This window comes from Salmo trutta, chromosome 10 (assembly GCF_901001165.1).
Source record: "Salmo trutta chromosome 10, fSalTru1.1, whole genome shotgun sequence".
Taxonomy (NCBI): domain Eukaryota; kingdom Metazoa; phylum Chordata; class Actinopteri; order Salmoniformes; family Salmonidae; genus Salmo; species Salmo trutta.
In genome coordinates, this window is record NC_042966.1 from 27,895,867 (window position 1) to 27,914,345 (window position 18,479).

The 18,479-nt window shown below is 44.6% G+C and overlaps 1 protein-coding gene across 10 annotated transcripts in view; it reads left to right on the forward strand.

The window, feature by feature from the left end:
• The window catches only part of cep170aa (centrosomal protein 170Aa), a 64,241-nt gene extending 46,349 nt beyond the window's left edge, over positions 1–17,892 (forward strand). For 3 of the 10 annotated variants that reach the window (XM_029765203.1, XM_029765212.1, XM_029765211.1), the window contains 11 exons: positions 1,159–1,763; positions 3,879–4,022; positions 6,839–6,974; positions 7,107–8,675; positions 9,002–9,052; positions 11,802–12,057; positions 14,024–14,234; positions 14,656–14,912; positions 15,017–15,110; positions 15,236–15,287; positions 15,473–17,770. In XM_029765203.1, coding sequence (XP_029621063.1) covers positions 1,159–1,763; positions 3,879–4,022; positions 6,839–6,974; positions 7,107–8,675; positions 9,002–9,052; positions 11,802–12,057; positions 14,024–14,234; positions 14,656–14,912; positions 15,017–15,110; positions 15,236–15,287; positions 15,473–15,735 — 3,638 coding nt within the window. In that variant the 3' untranslated portion in view covers positions 15,736–17,770. Of the gene's footprint in view, positions 1–1,158; positions 1,764–3,878; positions 4,023–6,838; positions 6,975–7,106; positions 8,676–9,001; positions 9,053–11,801; positions 12,058–14,023; positions 14,235–14,655; positions 14,913–15,016; positions 15,111–15,235; positions 15,288–15,472 lie in introns of all 10 variants that reach the window. The other 7 variants (XM_029765204.1, XM_029765206.1, XM_029765207.1 and 4 more) reach the window with 7 other exon arrangements.
• The last annotated feature ends 587 nt before the right edge of the window (positions 17,893–18,479 follow it).

An 18,479-nucleotide genomic window follows, 5' to 3' on the forward strand; every position in this document is an offset into this window, starting at 1 on the left:
TGCTGCAGGCGGTCAGGACTGGGAGCTTAGGACCCTGGTGTGTGTATAAACCATACATGTGTGTCTGAGTCGTGCTCAGTGGTGCTCAGTGCTGCCGTCAGCCCCAGGGACAGAGAGCTGTGTGTGTGCCGTCAAGCGTGAGGACGGGAAAGTGAGACGAGCCAGAGGCTGCTGTGTTAATATTCATGTTCTCAGGTGGGTCTCTGAAACACAATGGATGGAGAGGCAGGCGGTGCACGGGGTGGATGGGGACCGCCTGGAGATACTGTGTAGCTTTTACACTGCAAAGTAAGGGTTAACTTTGTTGTTTGGGACGTAAATTAACCAACAGTTTAATAATTATGTTACGTTTTGGTGGTTTTACTCACTTACTGTAGAAGGTTGTGAATGTTCTTGTGTGTTTTTACACTGTGTGATGGAGGTTTGACATTTTACATTTGTCTGTGTGTTAGAGGGTTAACGCTGCTGTGCTGTGTAGTAGGGTTAACTGTTATTTTGTTGGCTGTCTCTTTATGTTGTATATTACGGTTAATAACGTTATTTGATTGGATGTGCCTCTGTGCTTTGTAGAGTTAACTGTGTTGTTTGTTCTGTACTGTGTAGTAGGGTTAACTGTGTTGTTTTTGCTAGATGTGTCTATGTGCTGTGTGTGATGAGGTGGAGGAGTTGCAGTCTGACTCATGTGGGGCCGGGGCCAGCCAGCTCTAGTCACTCAGAGACAGGCAGCGCTGTGAGGCTCCTAACAGTTCCTTTGTCTGGGGCTGCTGCATGAAAGGCCTCTGTCTCCAGAGTGGCCTGGTGATTTCTGCCTCTGAACCCACCACTGTCAGGTCTGATTTCATGCTATTTCCTGAGCCCCCGCTAAAGAATACCCACTTTCCCTCCTTCCTCCACCCTTCCTGCTTCTGCTCCTTCCTCCAACCCCCTCCTCTCTCCCCCTCTGCCCACTGAGGAGGCAGGGCTGGTATTACTGTGGCTGGGTGAAGTCTGGAGTGCTGCCGCATATTGGATTGCGTCATAGAGGGCTATGGAGGCCTGTCCTTCTCGCTTTCTCTCTCTAAGTCCTAATTAGCAGTTGAATGGTCAGAGGTTAGATGTTTAGTGTTTCCTGTATGCGCAGTAACTCAGGTATGTGCTCTCCTCTTTTGGGCCTCCCAGGCAGCAAGCATGAGGACGGCACCCAGAGCGACTCCGAGAACGGGATTGGTCTGCGCTTCGGCAACCGGAGGCTGGCTTTGGAGGAGAGGCTGAGGGTAGCGCAGGGAGGACAGGGGGGTCAGGGGAGTCAGGGGGGCCGGACCACCAGCAACAGGACCGCCTTCATGATCGAGTTCTACGATGACGACAACCCCCGCAAGCGACGATCCTACTCCTTTTCGCAGACTGCACCGCTGCTCGGGGGCGCGGCCGGGGAGGCTCTGTGCCCCACGCCCCCCTCCCACCCTAAGTCCCCCTCTACCACGACCACAGCCACAGACTTCAGCAAGGCCCCGTTATCAGCGGCCTTGATAGCGGGTGCCCCCACGGCCGCCCGGGTCCTGATGAAGCAGAGGTCTGAGGACCAGAGCATAGGAAGGAGCTCGGTCAGTACAGGCCACCAGACCACTGAGCCCAGCCCCAGTGAGGAGGGTCTGAGGACCCCTCGGTCCCAGGGGTACAGGGACAGGGAGCAGGAGGATGACCAGAGTGATAAGGGAACCTACACCATCGAGCTGGAGAACCGCAACCCTGAGGAGGAGGAGGCCAGGCGCATGATAGACAAGGTATAGTCAGCTTTCTGAAGTATTTTCACACACCTCAAGGATTTATCGTTATGGGTTGGGTTGCTGTGAATACGATTTCTATTTGAAAAAAATATCTTCTGAATTGCAGGTAGGAAAGCTGACCTTGTTTGAATGTAAGAATGGCCAAGTTCTAGGTGTCTTGAATTAACTGTATCAAAGGTCATGTTATTTTTCTTCAGTTTTCTAAAATGTCCGCCATAAATAACATCCACTAAGCATGCTGAGCTTTTGAAGCTGTAATGATCTGTCATAATGAATTATTACATCGCTACGTTCCGAATGAAAAGCATTTTACTATGTCCTCTGATGCTCTGTGGCCCATGGGTAAAAGTACATTGGATTTAATTTTGTAAGGTATTTTATTTCCAACTGAATGTGGTCGTTGCGAGACCAATTGAAAAAATGTACATTGTACAATATGCAGTCTAAAACTTTTATACACTGAAGGTCTTGGTCAGGCACTCACTAATATACGCATTTTAAATGGTATATTAACAAAGAAATGTTACTGTCAGGAAATGGTATACCAAGCAGCATAGGTCTTTGCCCTGATGTGGCGGTCAATTTCCCTTAAGTCTCTCTGTTCTAATTAGGGTTAGCTCATACAAACAGCCATATACAATGAGAGAGTGAGCTATATAACCTGCTGCATAACCTGGCTGTCACAATCCAGTGCAACAGCTGCCATAATAAAAACCACAGTTAACACAGCACAAGACTCATTCATAAGACTCACGCACAAGACTCATTCATAAGACTCACGCACAAGACTCATTCATAAGACTCACGCACAAGACTCATTCATAAGACTCACGCACAAGACTCATTCATAAGACTCACGCACAAGACTCATTCATAAGACTCACGCACAAGACTCATTCATAAGACTCGCGCACAAGACTCATTCATAAGACTCACGCACAAGACTCATTCATAAGACTCACGCACAAGACTCATTCATAAGACTCATGCACAAGACTCATTCATAAGACTCATGCACAAGACTCATTCATAAGACTCACGCACAAGACTCATTCATAAGACTCATGCACAACACTCATTCATAAGACTCACGCACAAGACTCATTCATAAGACTCACGCACAAGACTCATTCATAAGACTCATGCACAAGACTCATTCATAAGACTCACGCAAAAGACTCATGCACAAGACTCATTCATAAGACTCATGCACAAGACTCATTCATAAGACTCACGCACAAGACTCACGCACAAGACTCATTCATAAGACTCACGCACAAGACTCATTCATAAGACTCACGCACAAGACTCATTCATTAGACTCATGAGTAACTCCCTTAAGCACACATAATTTACAAAAGATGAGCAGAAATGTCATCATCCATCCTCACCTTCTTCCAAATGAACTGTTCTATTGACACCTAGGGACTAGTTTAGGATCATAATACCTTGCTGCAAAACAAGGTTAGCCTTTAGCTAGCTCTCACTTTGAACACAGCATTCCACATGTTACATACCGCTGTAGAGCAAATCTAATGGGGCTCACCATCGAGCTCTCTACATTATTCGATCATCCTCCGGGGAGTTTAGAAAACCACCGGTTTGCTTATGTAACAGCTGCCTGCATGCTTTCTCATGCTGAATGAAAAGATTTCTAAAAGGGCGAGTCTCAGAAGTAGAGAAGTAAGGATTTACTGCTGGCTTAAGATTCCCCCAAAAAGCTCAGTTTAAACTCTTAAACATGTAGCCCTGAGATGTCATTTTTGACTCATTAAATATTTATATGGGACTTAAAAGATGGTAATTGGGGCATGGAGTAAGTGGAGAGTGGGTGGGGCATTGGTTGTCAGATTTATTTAGAGCATAGACTGGGTAGTCTTCTCTTAACTAGAAGTGTGATTATGGTAATTCCTATAATTAGCTGACACAGTAATTGGCACACTGCTCCCTGTCTTTTTACATGGCCGCTATGGATGTATGAAGTGTGTGGGGGCAGTGCTTTGATCCAACTGGCCCTCATGTTGGTCCAATATCAGCCACCTTTGTCTTTGTAGTAGACTACCGTGAGTGGCAGTGATGAGTCATGAAGCTCTTTATTTTCTTGATGCTCAGGTGTTTGGGGTGGAGCAGAACCAGGATCCGTCTGTCTCAGTACCAGTAGAACACCAACAGGGAGAAGCGGGGAAGGAGAAGAAGGAGAGGAAGAAGACAACAGAGACGGGAGAAACTGCGAAACCAAGCTGCCTTCCATCTGAGGTAAAACACCCCTTCCATGGAGACACAAATTATTATACCCAATCTCTCACATCTTTTAGTCATCATAGTCACCAGGCTACCAACACCTGATAGCATCTACAGTTGAAGTCAGAAGTTTACATACACTTAAGTTGGAGTCATTAAAACTCGTTTTTCAACCACCACAAATTTCTTGTTAACAAACTATAGTTTTGGCAAGTCGGTTAGGACATTTACTTTGTGCATGACACAAGTAATTTTCCAACAATTGTTTACAGACAGATTATTTCACTAATAATTCCCTGTATCACAATTCCAGTGGGTCAGAAGTTTACATACACTAAGTTGACTGTGCCTTTAAACAGCTTGGAAAATTCCAGAAAATTATGTCATGGCATTAGAAGCTTCTGTTAGGTTAATTGACATCATTTGAGTCAATCGGAGGTACCTGTGGATGCATTTCAAGGCATTCCTTTAGACTCAGTGCCTCTTTGCTTGACATCATGGGAAAATCAAAAGAAATCAGCCAAGACCTCAGAAAAAAAATTGTAGACCTCCACAAGTCTGATTCATCCTTGGGAGCAATTTCCAAATGCCTGAAGGTACCACGTTCCTCTGTACAAACAATAGTACGCAAGTATAAACACCATGGGACCACGCAGCCGTCAGGACTCTGTCTCCTAGAGATGAACGTACTTTGGTGCGAAAAGTGCAAATCAATCCCAGAACAACAGCAAAGTGAAGATGCTGGAGGAAACAGGTACAATAGTATCTATATCCACAGTAAAACGAGTCCTATATCGACACAACCTGAAAGGCAAGGAAGAAGCCACTGCTCCAAAACCGCCATAAAAAAGCCAGACTATGGTTTGAACTGCACATGGGGACAAAGATCGTACTTTTTGGAGAAATGTCCTCTGGTCTGATGAAACAAGAATAGAACTGTTTGGCCATAATGACCATTGTTATGTTTGGAGGAAAAAGGGGGAGGCTTGCAAGCCGAAGAACACCATCCAACTCCTGCAGCATCCTGTTGTGGGGGTGCTTTGCTGCAGGAGGGACCGGTGCACTTCACAAAATAGATGGCATCATGAGGGAGGACAATTATGTGGATATATTGAAGCAACATCTCAAGACATCAGTCAGGAAGTTAAAGCTTGGTCGTTAGTGGGTCTTCCAAATGGACAATGACCCCAAGCATACTTCCAAAGTTGTGGAAAAATGGCTTAAGGACAGCAAAGTCTAGGTATTGGAGTGGCCATCACAAAGCCCTGACCTCAAACCTATAGAAAATTTGTGGGCAGAACTGAAAAAGCGTGTGCGAGCAAGGAGGCCTACTAACCTGACTCAGTTACACCAGCGCTGTCAGGAGGAATGGGCCAAAATTCACCCAACATATTGTGGGAAGCTTGTGGAAGGCTACCCGAAACGTTTGACCCAAGTTAAACAATTTAAAGGCAATGCTGCCAAATAGTAATTGAGTGTATGTAAACTTCTGACCCACTGGGAATGTAATGAAAGAAATAAAAGCTGAAATGAATCATTCTTTCTGCTATTATTCTGACATTTCACATTCTTAAAATAAAGTGGTGATCCTAGCTGACCTAAGACAGGGCATTTTTACTAGGACTAAATGTCAGGAATTGTGAAAAACTGAGTTTAAATGTATTTGGCTAAGGTGTATGTAAACTTCAACTGTATCTCATTCAGTGATGTGATGCTTGAGAAATGTAAACATTACTGAGATTCATTACTATGACCCTGACGTACTAGGGTGGAGTCGCTTGCTGTCTTTTTCTGTGACCCTCAGATTCCTTCTCAGGAACGGGACAGCCTCTGAAGACTGTTGAGTGTTAATATGCCAAAATAGCATTTATTTTCCAGTGGAACTCCCATTGTTTTCGTGTTCTGAGGGGAATGATGCACAAACCAGAAATGAGTGACAGGGTCCTGTCTAAAGTGGCATATCTATTTACTCTAAAAGGTGGAAAGCAAGAGCTCCTGATTTCAATGACTCTGTTGGTAGGGCAGTAGTGGACTAGTTGTGTCACTCCCTGACTTGACCACATCCTTGTTATTGACAGAGTAGGCCACTCAGTGCCTGACCTAGTTCATAGAGCGATGAGAAATTACACTTTTCCCCCTCCAGGCAAGTTCCATTCAAGCACGAGGGGAGGAAGGAGACTGTATATACAGTAGGCTACAATAGTCTATCTGATGTATATGTGGATCTCTGATCTCGATATTCTGTTCAGTACAATTTCTGCTATTCTGTTCAGTTACTATTTCTGCTTTAGCTTGTGACTTTCTGATAGGACTCCATGCAAAGGAATACACTTTGGCTCTGTGAAAACAATATTCTCCTCAGTAGCACTAGAGTGTAATAAAAAAACGGATAGAGCCAGAGATCGATAGATCATTTCACATTCCCATGCTTAGTTTAAAATATGAATCAGCTAATACATAATGAATATTATTTGACTCATCACTTAAACAAAAGGCTCATCACTTAAACAAAAGACCATTCAGAGGTGAACAAATGGCAGCAGCGTTGTGTTCTGTGTCCTCCCTGCTACATGTGGATACTCCCTCCAGTTCTATGTGGCCAGTAGCAGGGATGTGTTGATTTGCTAGGTTAACTGTCTCTTCCCACAGCCGCTGTATCTCTGAATGGGGTGAAGTGCCATGAGTCTATCAAGAGAGACTAGGCTAACTGTCTCTCTCGCTCTCGCTCTCGCTCTCTCTCTCTGTCTTTCTCTCTCTGTCTCTCTCTCTCTCTCTCTCTCTCTCTCTCTCTCTCTCTCTCACACTCTCTCTCTCTGTCTCTCTCTCATCAGAGTTTGTCTGAGAACCCGGTGGCAGTGGGCAGTAGTCGCTGGGTGTCTCAGTGGGCCAGTCTATCTGCTAACCACACCAGGACTGACCCAGAAGGGTCTGGGGCTGAGTCACCTGCCTTCATCCATCAGCAGAGAGGTACAGTAGGGCTCCTATATTTACCAAAACCAGGATCATGTGGATCTGCATCTGTATTAGTGAAGGTATTTTCTTCACACAATAGCACAAAACTAGAAATGTAGCTTTACTATTTTTGTTTATTTCTACCAGAAGCGGATGCCTTTGAGTCGGGCGTGTCCATCCGAAGCGCCAGCTCGGCCACCTCCAGTCTCACCGAGCGAAAACGCAGGACCCTCCCCCAGCTCCCTATCGACGACCCCCGGGCTAATCCAGGGAAGAGCTTGTCCGGCCTAGGCCTGCATCGCTCAGAGATCGGGGAGAAACAGGACACGGAGCCCCAGGAGAAGAGCCAGGTGGAGCATAAAGGAGACGGGGCATGCTTTGCCTCCATAGAGGAGGGGGATATGATGAAGGGCAAACAGAAACAGACCAAGGCCCCGCTACAGGCCTCCTCCAAGCCCCCTCTCAGACCTATGAGCAGCAGTGAGAAGAGGTCCGAGGAGAGAAGGAGACGGGCGGAGGACAGGATTCAGCACCACAGCAAAGATGGAGGGGACGGGGGGGAGAAGTCAGGGGGCAAGCCTCTGGTCCGCCAGGGCAGCTTCACCATCGAGAAGCCCAGTGGTCTGGTGCCCATTGAGCTGATCCCCCGGATCAAATGTGGTGCTGGTGTCCTGGGCCGCGAGCGCAGCGACTCTGTGAGCAGCATGGACACAGCCACCTTGCTGAAGGACACAGAGGCTGTCATGGCCTTCCTGGAGGCCAAGCTGAGGGACGAGAACAAGCTGGACAGAGCCAACCGGGCAGGTTCCATCTCCCCCGAGTCAGACGTGGACACGGCCAGCACCTATAGCCAGGCGGCAGGGGAGGGAGAGAAGAAAGCAGCCCACCAGAAACGCCGCTCCCTAAGCAGTCTGCACAAGGAGAAGAGCAACCTGAGCTCAACCTCCAAAACCGCTGCCAGCACCAACGCCCGCGAGCGCCTGGAGAGAAAGACCAAAACCAGAACCGATCCCAGCCGGCCAGATGTCCGCCGCTCCGTCCAGCCGGCCTCCTCGCGGGCACGCCAACCATCCCAGGACCTTACGGATGATGATCAGACCTCGTCTTTCCCAATCTCCGACATCCTCTCCTCTGACCAGGAGAGTTTGTATAGTCGCTCGTACGGCCGCAGCCACTTCACCTCTACAGATGACCTGCTACATTCAAAACTGGAGGCCAAATCCAGCAGCAAGACCAGCTCCAGTAAGTCCAGTAAGACCCTCCAGGCCGCCACAGCTTCCTCTCTGGGGAAGCAGGCCTCTCTGCCACAGCCACGGCCTACCAGAACGTCCCTGCTCCGCCGGGCCAGACTGGGGGACACATCCGACACGGACCTGCCCGATGCAGACAGGATGTCTGTGGCCTCCGAGGTGTCCACCACCAGTTCCACGTCCAAGCCTCCGTCTGGTCGTAAAGGCCCCTCGCGGCTGGACATGCTGGCCCAGCCCAGGAGGACGCGGCTGGGCTCCATCTCGGCCCGTAGTGACTCAGAGTGTACTGTGGGCCGGAGCAGCACCTCCTCCCCTCGCCTGTCTGCAGAGACCGCCCTGCGTCTGGGACTCCGCTCCTCCACCCCCACCGACAACAAACTGGCTCCTCGCATGAGGGCCAACAGTGTGTCCAAGCTCACCGAGGCCAAGTCCAGAATCAGCCCCTCCATCCACAGCACTCCCTCAGGTGAGGTCCTGCTCTCATCTCCGATACATTCCCTCTGATATAAGGTACAGCTTGATACATTCAGGACTCTATTATTTAATGTAAAAAACTGTTAAGGGGTAAAGGAGCAAGTCAAATGCTATCTTGTGTGTTTTTTCCCCAGCCCTTTGTCTCCCCCCCATTCTGGTGTAAAGGAATGTTAGGATTTTTCCACTATTACATCATTGCAGTTTTTGGATAGGCTTGCCCTTCTTCTTGTCCTTTCTTGGTCATTGTTTGTCCTTGTCCATGTGTGTGTTGTGATCAGTGTAAATCACTCTCATTGTCTGGCTGTCTGTCCTGTTCAGAGAGCCCTCAGCCTGAGCCTGAGCCTGACCCTTCAGAGGAGGAGCTCATGGGTACTGTACCAGAGAGAGCTCTGTGTGTGTGTGTGTGGTGTGTTTAGTGTGGTGTGTTAAGTGTGTGTGTGATATGTCCCCCTCTTCAACCTGCCACTACAATGATAACCCTAATGCTCTACTCCAACTTTCTATCTTATTGGAACTGTTTAGGTCTGTTAGATGTAGAGGTACCCGGAATTACTATGGACACAAGTTTCAAATTGGATAGAAGTGAATTGTTATTTGCCCAAACCCTCTTATTGGCCAAAAGCTGACCAATCTTTTATTCAATCTTAATTGCCAATAAGCTAAGGGTTACAGAGCCAAAATGATTACATCAAGTGTTACTGAGCCAACCTAACATCATTGCTGATGCAAGACGAGCAAATGTTGTGGGCAGCGCTGGATTGTGTTATTTAGGGGCTGTACTCCACCTAGTGGAAATATTCATTTAAGACATTGTCATAGCATATTAGAACTTGTCATGTAGTTAAGTAAAATGTTATTACAGTGATTCCAATTGATATATTTGAAATCTAGAGAGAGCATTAGGTCATCCATGTACAGGCTACAGGCCATTAGGCCCAGATGTGACATTGTGATCCCACTGGGTACAGACATCAGTTCAACGTCTATTTTTAATTTCACCTTTGGTTGAGTTGTCAACTAACGTGAATTCAATGTGAAATCAACAAACAAACAAAAAATCAGTGTCATTGGAATTTGGTTAAAAGTTGGGTGAAAAAATACTTTTTCAAATCTAATCAGTTTTCCATGTTGATTCAACATCATCACATAGATTTTTGTTGTTGTTGAAATGACGAGGAAACAACGTTGATTCAACCAGTTTTTGCCCAGTGGGATGACTTAACACATTCCCTAAGATGAGTAACTAATCCACCATGAGTGTGGCATTGACCACACCTTCTAACAGAGCAGTACACTCTTAGAAAAAGGGTTCCAAAGGGGTTCTTTGGTTGTCCCCATAGGAGAACCCTTTTTGGTTCCAGGTAGAACCCTTTTGGGTTCCATGTACAATATAACCCTCTGTGGAAAAGTTTCTACATGCATTTTAAGTTATGGGTAACTAAAAACGTTTCTACATAACTTAAAATGCATTTAATAAATAAAGATCTTTAGGGTTACGATATATTTTGGAGTGTTATACATTTTCATAAACAATGTGGGATGGCAGTACCAAAATGGTTCTACCTGGAACCAAAAATGGCTCTTCAAAGGGTTCTCCTATGGGGACAGCTGAATAACCCATTTAGGTTCTAGACAGCACCTTTTTTTAAAGAGTGTAGTCACTGGAAACTGAGACAGTCAAGCACTGGATTCAGGCCTACCTAGGTAGATACATTACAATCAATCAATCAAATGTATTTATAAAGCCCTTTTTACATCAGCAGATTTCACAAAGTGCTTATACAGAAATCCAGCCTTAAACCCTGAACAGCAAGCAATGCAGATGTAGAACCACGGTGGTTAGGAAAAACTCCCCTAGAAAGGCAGGAACCTAGGAAGAAACCTAGAGACGAACCAGGCTCTGAGGGGTGGCCAGTTCTCTTCTGGCTGTGCAGGTGGAGATTATAAGATTACATGGCCATTAAGGCCGGATTGTTCTTCAAGATGTTCAAACGCTCATAGATGACCAGCAGGGTCAAATAATAATCATAGTGGTTGTACAGGGTGCAACAGATCAGCACCTCATAGCAGATCATTCAGAGGTCGAGACAGCAGGTGTGGTAGAGAGAGGGAGAGTCGAAAACAGCAGGACCGGGACAAGGTTGCATGTCCGGTGAACAGGTCAGGGTTCCAAAGCCGCAGGCAGAGCAGTTGAAACTGGAGCAGCAGCACGACCAGGTGAACTGGGGACTGCCATGAGTCATCAGGCCAGGTAGTCCTGAGGCATGATCCTAGGGCTCAGGTCCTCCGGGAGGGGAGGGAGAGAGAGAGAGAGAAAGAAAGAAAGAGATAATTAGAGGAAGTATACTTAAATTCACACAGGACACCAGATAAAACAGGAGAAATACTGACCCTAGCCCCCCGGCACATAGATTATTACAGCATAGATACTGGAGGCTGAGTCAGGGGGGGTCGGGGGACACTGTGGCCACGTCCGACAATACTATAACTTACTATAACAAGATATGTTCAATTGTCTAGCTAGAGGGAGAGAGCAAGTAGTATTCCTTCACTGATTATGTGCCACTGTTAAAACCATATACATTTCCACCATCAGACCACTTTCCACCAGCCTCATGTCAGGCTATCAGTCTACATTCCACCAGCCCCATGTCAGACTATCAGCCTACATTCCACCAGCCTCATGTCAGGCTATCAGCCAACATTCCACCAGCCCCATGTCAGGCTATCAGCCTACATTCCACCAGCCTCATGTCAGGCTATCAGCCTACATTCCACCAGCCCCATGTCAGACTATCAGCCTACATTCCACCAGCCTCATGTCAGGCTATCAGCCTACATTCCACCAGCCTCATGTCAGGCTATCAGCCAACATTCCACCAGCCCCATGTCAGGCTATCAGCCTACATTCCACCAGCCTCATGTCAGGCTATCAGCCTACAGAATATCTTGTCTATAATTTGTCTAGAGTTCAGAGTTACAGAAATCTGCTTGGCTTTAACTTTAAGATAGAATGCTTTAGACACTGTGAGCATCCGGTGCTTTCTTAGTGAGTGAAATAACTTCAAACAAAACACAAATGATCTCATGATAACTATATCTTTCTCCCTGACCTTAGCCTCTAACAGGTGGAGACGGCTGCCCCCAGAGTACGGATCCACCTCAGAGGAGGAGTTTGGCTCCAACAGGAACTCCCCCAAACCCGGGCGCCCCCTGCGCCCCCACTCGGTCCTGAGGGGTACCAGACTAGGGGGCTCCACCAGCAGCCTTAACTCTGGTCAGGTTGGCCCTGGAGGCATGGTCCTCAAACACCGCATGAGAGAGCAGGAGGAGTACATCAAGGACTGGACTGCTCACAGCGAGGAGATTGCCAGGTACTCATCTATTCCGACTTATACATACTCAGACATGCATAGACAAGACTGCACGGGTACAAACACAAACACATATACACACACCTCAGCTAGCGCATAATGTTCTGAGAACCATATGTTTCTTAGAGCTTGGTGAGAGAGTGGTTGTCCTATGGTTATTTTACATACAACCTTCCCACAACGTTCTGGGAATGTTGCAGGATACCCAGCTAGTACATAATGTTCTGAGAACCATGTGTTTCTTAGAAGATAGGAAGAGTTTTGTTGAAGCTGAGAACAGAATGCATATTTTTAAATGTGTTTTTTTGTGTTCTGAGAAACTTGCAGAAAACATTATGCTGAAGAACTGAAATTCCCACAGAAGGTGTTTCTTAACATTCTCTGAGCAATTTGAGAACATTGCTTTAAATAGAACCATAAGGAAACCTGTAGAAAACGTTATGCTGAAGTACTGAAATTCCCACCTATGTTGTTAAGTGTGTTCAGGTGAGTTGGCTGCACCCACTAATTGGCCACGCCTGATCTCAATGAGTGATTGTTTCCTTTAAAATGGGGTCTGTTTGAATAGACTAAAATAAACCGTTTTGTATGAATGAAAAAAACATGACATGTGAGCTCCATCCTGGTGGCGCAGTGTAATTCCATGGATAGATAATAGAAGATCATAGGTTTGAATCTCACCGAAACAGTGCCACAATAAAAAATAAATATGACTGATGCCTAAGCAGATGAATTTCCATGTGCCCTATCTGTACATGGAGTTCAAAACAGTTAACCCAAACTAAGCTAGCAGCATTATTAAAAGCATTATTGAAACATGTTTTCAGAACATTATTTAATTACCTTTTTCATTTCCGTTCTCAGAACGTAAACTTTTAGGGAACCATATTAAAATGTTGTCAGAACCTCCCTGCAACCTAAAAATGTACACTCCCAGAACAGGCAAAATGTTCATTTAAAAAAACGTTCAGTTTTACCGGTCTGGAAACTTATGGCTTCATTCCCAGAACTAATGGGAAACAAAAAACACATTCCCACAACTTCCATTGAACCAAATGTGCTAGCTGGGACACAAACACACACGCAAGAATCCATCTACTTTTACTCATTCATATCACAAATATTTGTTATTTGAATCCACAAGGAAGTTCAGTTCAGTTTATATGCTTCATGGACATGGCACAATTGGTAAATAAGATACTATCTGTAGATAGGGCTGCCCAATAAATGGCTTAGTGTTTTCTCTCTGATCAAACAATGGTCATCTTTAGTTAGTCCACTTTAACTGACTCTGTTCTGTGAGGCTGTAATAAATGGTTCCCGACTCAGCAGGGACTTTCACACAGTATGGTGGTCATTAGATAGAACCATACCATCTTAGACATAGAGCTCCTGTGTTCTCCTGCATGGAAAGGTTGGTCTATCATCAGTCACTGTCTCTCTCCTCTTCCCTGCACCCATCCTCATCCTGCATATCTTCCACTTGACCTAGTAGTCACAGGGAGACTGAACTGAGCAGACAGCAGTGAGAAAAAGAATGATTCAACCAGCCTCATAGAACACGCACAAGGAATTTCTTACGCATCAGACAAGGAAATTTAAAGTAACGGAGGACAATATTATGTTATCGTAGGCAGCTCTTAGTAAAGCATTTTTGAAGTTCAGGTTCCTTGCATAAAATGCTTGCAAAGGATATGATCATTTACAAGTGAATATTGTTAATTCACATTGAAAATGGTCTTACCTCCATCTAGTGGACAGTATGTAGAATGGTTATATGTGCTGTGCTGTGTCAGTTCATTATACATTAAACTAATTGCTTCTTGTTGAGGCTGACATGCAGACGTTTCTCAATGTCTAATGAGTAGTCTTGGTTTATATCATTGTGAGATATCTGTTTGTGTGTACTGATTTATGGAAGTGTCACTCTCTGCCCAGTTCCAGAAGCCCGTCTGATGTATCATAGGTTATTTCCCTGTGTGCGTAGGATCAGTCAAGACCTGGCCAAGGACCTGGCCATCCTCGCCCGGGAGATCCACGACGTGGCCGGAGAGATCGACTCGGTCAGCTCCTCTGGCACGGCTCCCAGCACCACGGTCAGCACCGCCGCCACGACGCCCGGCTCCGCCATCGATACCCGCGAAGAGGTAGGCCGCACGCAGGAGGGCATGCAAAAGGTGCTTGACTTTTACTTTATTCTCTCCTACCTTCCTTCCTTCCTTCCTTTTCTAAACTACTAATGCTCAATGGCTTCTGCTTCACCGTCGCTTTATCTTTGATCTGCTGCCGAAGGTGTGGACTGTGAACTTGCATTGTGAACTGGCATTTCTTGTATCCCATTTTGAGTATTAGTGCTGTATACTGATCAGATATGACTAAAAGGTGTATTTGCATTCTCTTAACAAGCTTTCATTGACCTTTCTCTGCTAACTTCTTTAATACCTAATTCATAACTATGTAACTCATAACTATGATAATCTAGTGGCCATAGCATACATACATTCATACAGAGAAGATACAGTGTAAATGTTCCATTCATGGTTAACAATCATACAGCTGCCTCATATAACCAACAAGGTCTTCCTCTGCCCCTCACAGCTGGTTGACCGTGTCTTTGACGAGAGTCTCAACTTCAGGAAGATCCCTCCCATGGTGCAGAACAAGGCCCCTGAGATAAACGGACGCCCTGTGGAGCTCCGTCCCCGCGCCCCAGACAGCCTGGACTCCCACTCTGCCCTCCGCAGACGCACATGGAACAGGGATGAGGCGGTGGTGGACAGTCTACTGCTCACATCTGTCTCTCAGCTGTCAGCTAAAATCAGACAGTCTGTTGATAAAACTGCAGGAAAAATACGGTAACAATCAAGCTCTTTAAGTTGTTTATATCTGAATATCTGACATTCACAAGAGATCAAGGAGATATTAAGCAAAGCAACTTTATGGTCTATGGTTTTTCCAGAATATTGTTCAAAGACAAGGACAGGAATTGGGATGAGATTGAGAGCAAACTCCGATCTGAGAGCGACATACCACTTCTCAAAACCTCTAACAAGGTAAGGAAGAAACAGGTTATAAATGTATTTTTTCCTTATTTATTTTTATACATAAATTGTCATAACGAAGCAACCTTTTATTCCTCTCTCGTGTCACTGCCTTCCCCTTTTCTCTCCTGGAACAGCAGATCTCCTCTATCCTCGTGGAGCTGAAGAGAGTGGAGAAGCAGCTACAAGGTAAGATAGCATGGTAGACCACCACTAAGAAGACTGTGTGGGCAGTAGTATTGCAAATAGATTCAGACTTATAAACACATATATAGTTTCACTACATACATTCCACTTGCTTTATCATATACTGTATGATCCCAATCAAACACAAGCTCATCCATTTGAACCAATCTCCTGTATTTCTCATTCAGTGATAAATGTAATGGTGGATCCTGACGGCACCCTGGATGCCCTGAGTGGCCTTGGCCTGACCAGCCCCCTTACACCCAAGCCCAGTCCTGGTTCTCAGGGGCCCCAGGAGGCCCTCCCAGGCCCCACAGCCTCAGCCAGGGGCAACACCGCCTCCTCAGCCCCCACTGAGGGGTCAGGGTCTGGGTCAGCCAGAGACCTGGGAGGCCTGCAATTCACCCGCATCCACCCCAGTGGAGAAGAGAGTGCCATCCCCCAGAAGTGACATTCATAGCCTCTGCGCTGCTTCATATGTAGAACACCCGCCTCAAAGAACAATTTCCCCTCTTTATGAATTTTTCTGAATGAAGATCCACCATCCTATAGTCTACTGTATGTCAGAACCCAACAGGACAGGCCTTAAGCAGGATTTCTTCCCTTCTCTTTAGACGTACAGTCATGCACGCATGACTAAGTCACTTTGGGTAAAGGTGTCTGCTAAATGGCATATTATTTATTAATGTCAATGGAAATGAACAACACCACTAAGTCAAGCAGCTCGCATCAATCGATACACACAGAGGAGTGGCAGTCAGCAATGTGTGTGGTCGACCTCTAGCCAGGCATATTTGCATTCTGGAGTTTGGTTTACCATCCTCCTCCATGCAAACTGGCCACAGACACACCCTATGGTAAAGACAACTTCTAGAGTGCCTCCCCATCTTTCTTCTTACCCTTCGTACTGGCACCAGCTAAACAGTGAACACTTTGTATTTGTGTCGCAACCAGTAGCATTGACATTTAGTATCAAGATCGACTGAGTAGAGCGTTCTCTTTCTTGTTTGTGTCATCGTTTGTGTCATCGAAATTAATCATACTAATTTAGTAGGAGTTGTCGATTGTATGAAAACAATTGCTTTCAGGAAACAAATGTTCTTCTTTTACAATAGTAATTAAACTTACCAAAGCTAACAGTACAGATTCTTTTTTAAATGTGAGCCAAGTTTCCTGAAGTGAAATAAGTGTACTGTGGAGCAAACTCAAGAAATGTTACGTATTGTATTTTGAATGGCAATTTATCTGTTTTGCTGGTAATATGTTTTCTATCTGTTTTCTGCACACATTTGACTAAAATACTGAATTTCAACTTTTCTGAGCAATTATGTACCCAGCGAATCAAATACATTGTTATGGTGATATGCAATTCACACAAAACCATTTTGATACTGTTTGAAACGGTTTTAGACTACGTTACAGTACAGTTTTAGACTATGTTACAGTACAGTACTGCTTGTATGTAGCCTAAGCCTGGTCCTTGACCTGAGTGACATATTTCATATGGTTTGCATTACTTGATATGTGGTGTCTTTGCAAACTGGAAGTGGAAACGAAAATCTGACTATGACCCTATTTGTTTCAGCTTGGGCTGTATTGAATCAGCCTTATTTACTGTAACACTTCATACAGTAACATGCTCTTTTTCTGGAGTCCATAATAGTTTACAAGATGTCCACCCTGAATGGCCTTGGTTGGAGCAAGCTGGTGGGTCTTCTTTCAAAGGGGCCTCTGTCTGTTTAGTGTTTATTTACAAGGACTTTACATAGTTTTTTAAAAATTGTATCAGACAACATGACTGCAAAGAGCTTACTGTCAAAGCTTCATTCGCTGTAACCACTGTCATTACTTCATGTATGAATGATGATCATAAGTCATTTGATTTCTTTAGCAAGCCTTTTACTGACATTGAATCGCTCACTCTTCTACATTTCCATAAGGGAGGATGTTTTCATGTACTCATACGGTATGTGTGTATAGCCCTAGACCTCCTCATTGAGTTTGCTGCTTCTCTGTAGTTCCTTTTTGGAGGGTTAGCCTGACCATTGTACAAGCCTTTCCATGTAAAGTTATGTGTTGTAGTATAAAATAATTCAAGATAGTGCAACAGTATTTAGACACTTAAGCAATAGTGAAGTTAGGTACCAGAAGACATGCTCTCCATCTTTTCTGCTTTGTATACAGACTTTTGATGTCACTAAGTGCCCAGTTTGAATAGTAGAATGGCATTTTTTTTTATTATGAGTAATCATCAAGTAGTGGGCTGAAATTATATAATTTTGCACATCGCAGTGTGAGAAAATATGAAATGTGTCAAAGGCTCTTCAAGTGTCACCGTGAGTGGTTTTTGGATACAAAAGGACAAAACCAAAAACCTAAATTCAACACAGATTTCAGAATTAGATGCCTTGCCTCTGTGTAGCTATTCTCAGTACACTATCTTAACCATATTCATCATGTTTGTCAGTATATGAAATTTAAAAAAAGAAAGCAATGGGAAAAATTAAGTGCTCAGTACACTTTTTGGGGGGTTATTATTAAAGTTTACACATTTGTTATTAGTGTTTTACTTTTCTGTTTCATGTTTTGTATAAACCGCAATTTTATTTATTTTGTTGTTCATTCAATGTATTTTATTGTTGCAATTCATGTGTTTTTTGTTATTTTACATATGTTACTTATTTTCAATAAAATAAAAAGTGTTGATCCTTCCCCGATTGACATTTCTTTTAGCTGGAGAAACAAAATCGGTTGGTATTCAATTAGTTAAGCTAGAAATGCCATTCAAACTTTAAAACAGGCAGACCGGTCTGGAATACTTGAGGTGTGGTTGTTCATTTAAAGGTTCATAAAAGCTCCATAGGCTTGAATGGGAAATATTTTGATTCGCCACAGTTCTTGAATAGTTGAAAGCTACAAACACCAAACCAACTTAGCATCTACAAACGGACTGAACATAGATTGTTTGTCAAAAGATTGTTGATACTGTTTTTACTTTTTGAACTATAACCATTTTATCCCATGGACCCAGTTTTCCTTGAATGAAAATTAAGCAGTGACTAGGACTGGCCAAGGAGACCCCAAATAACATATTTGTAAAATAAATAAATAAACCAACACTCCTAGCAATAGTTATGCAATGTGACCTATATGTCACATCTGGTAGAAAGGGGAGCAAACAGTTTCAACAATTTG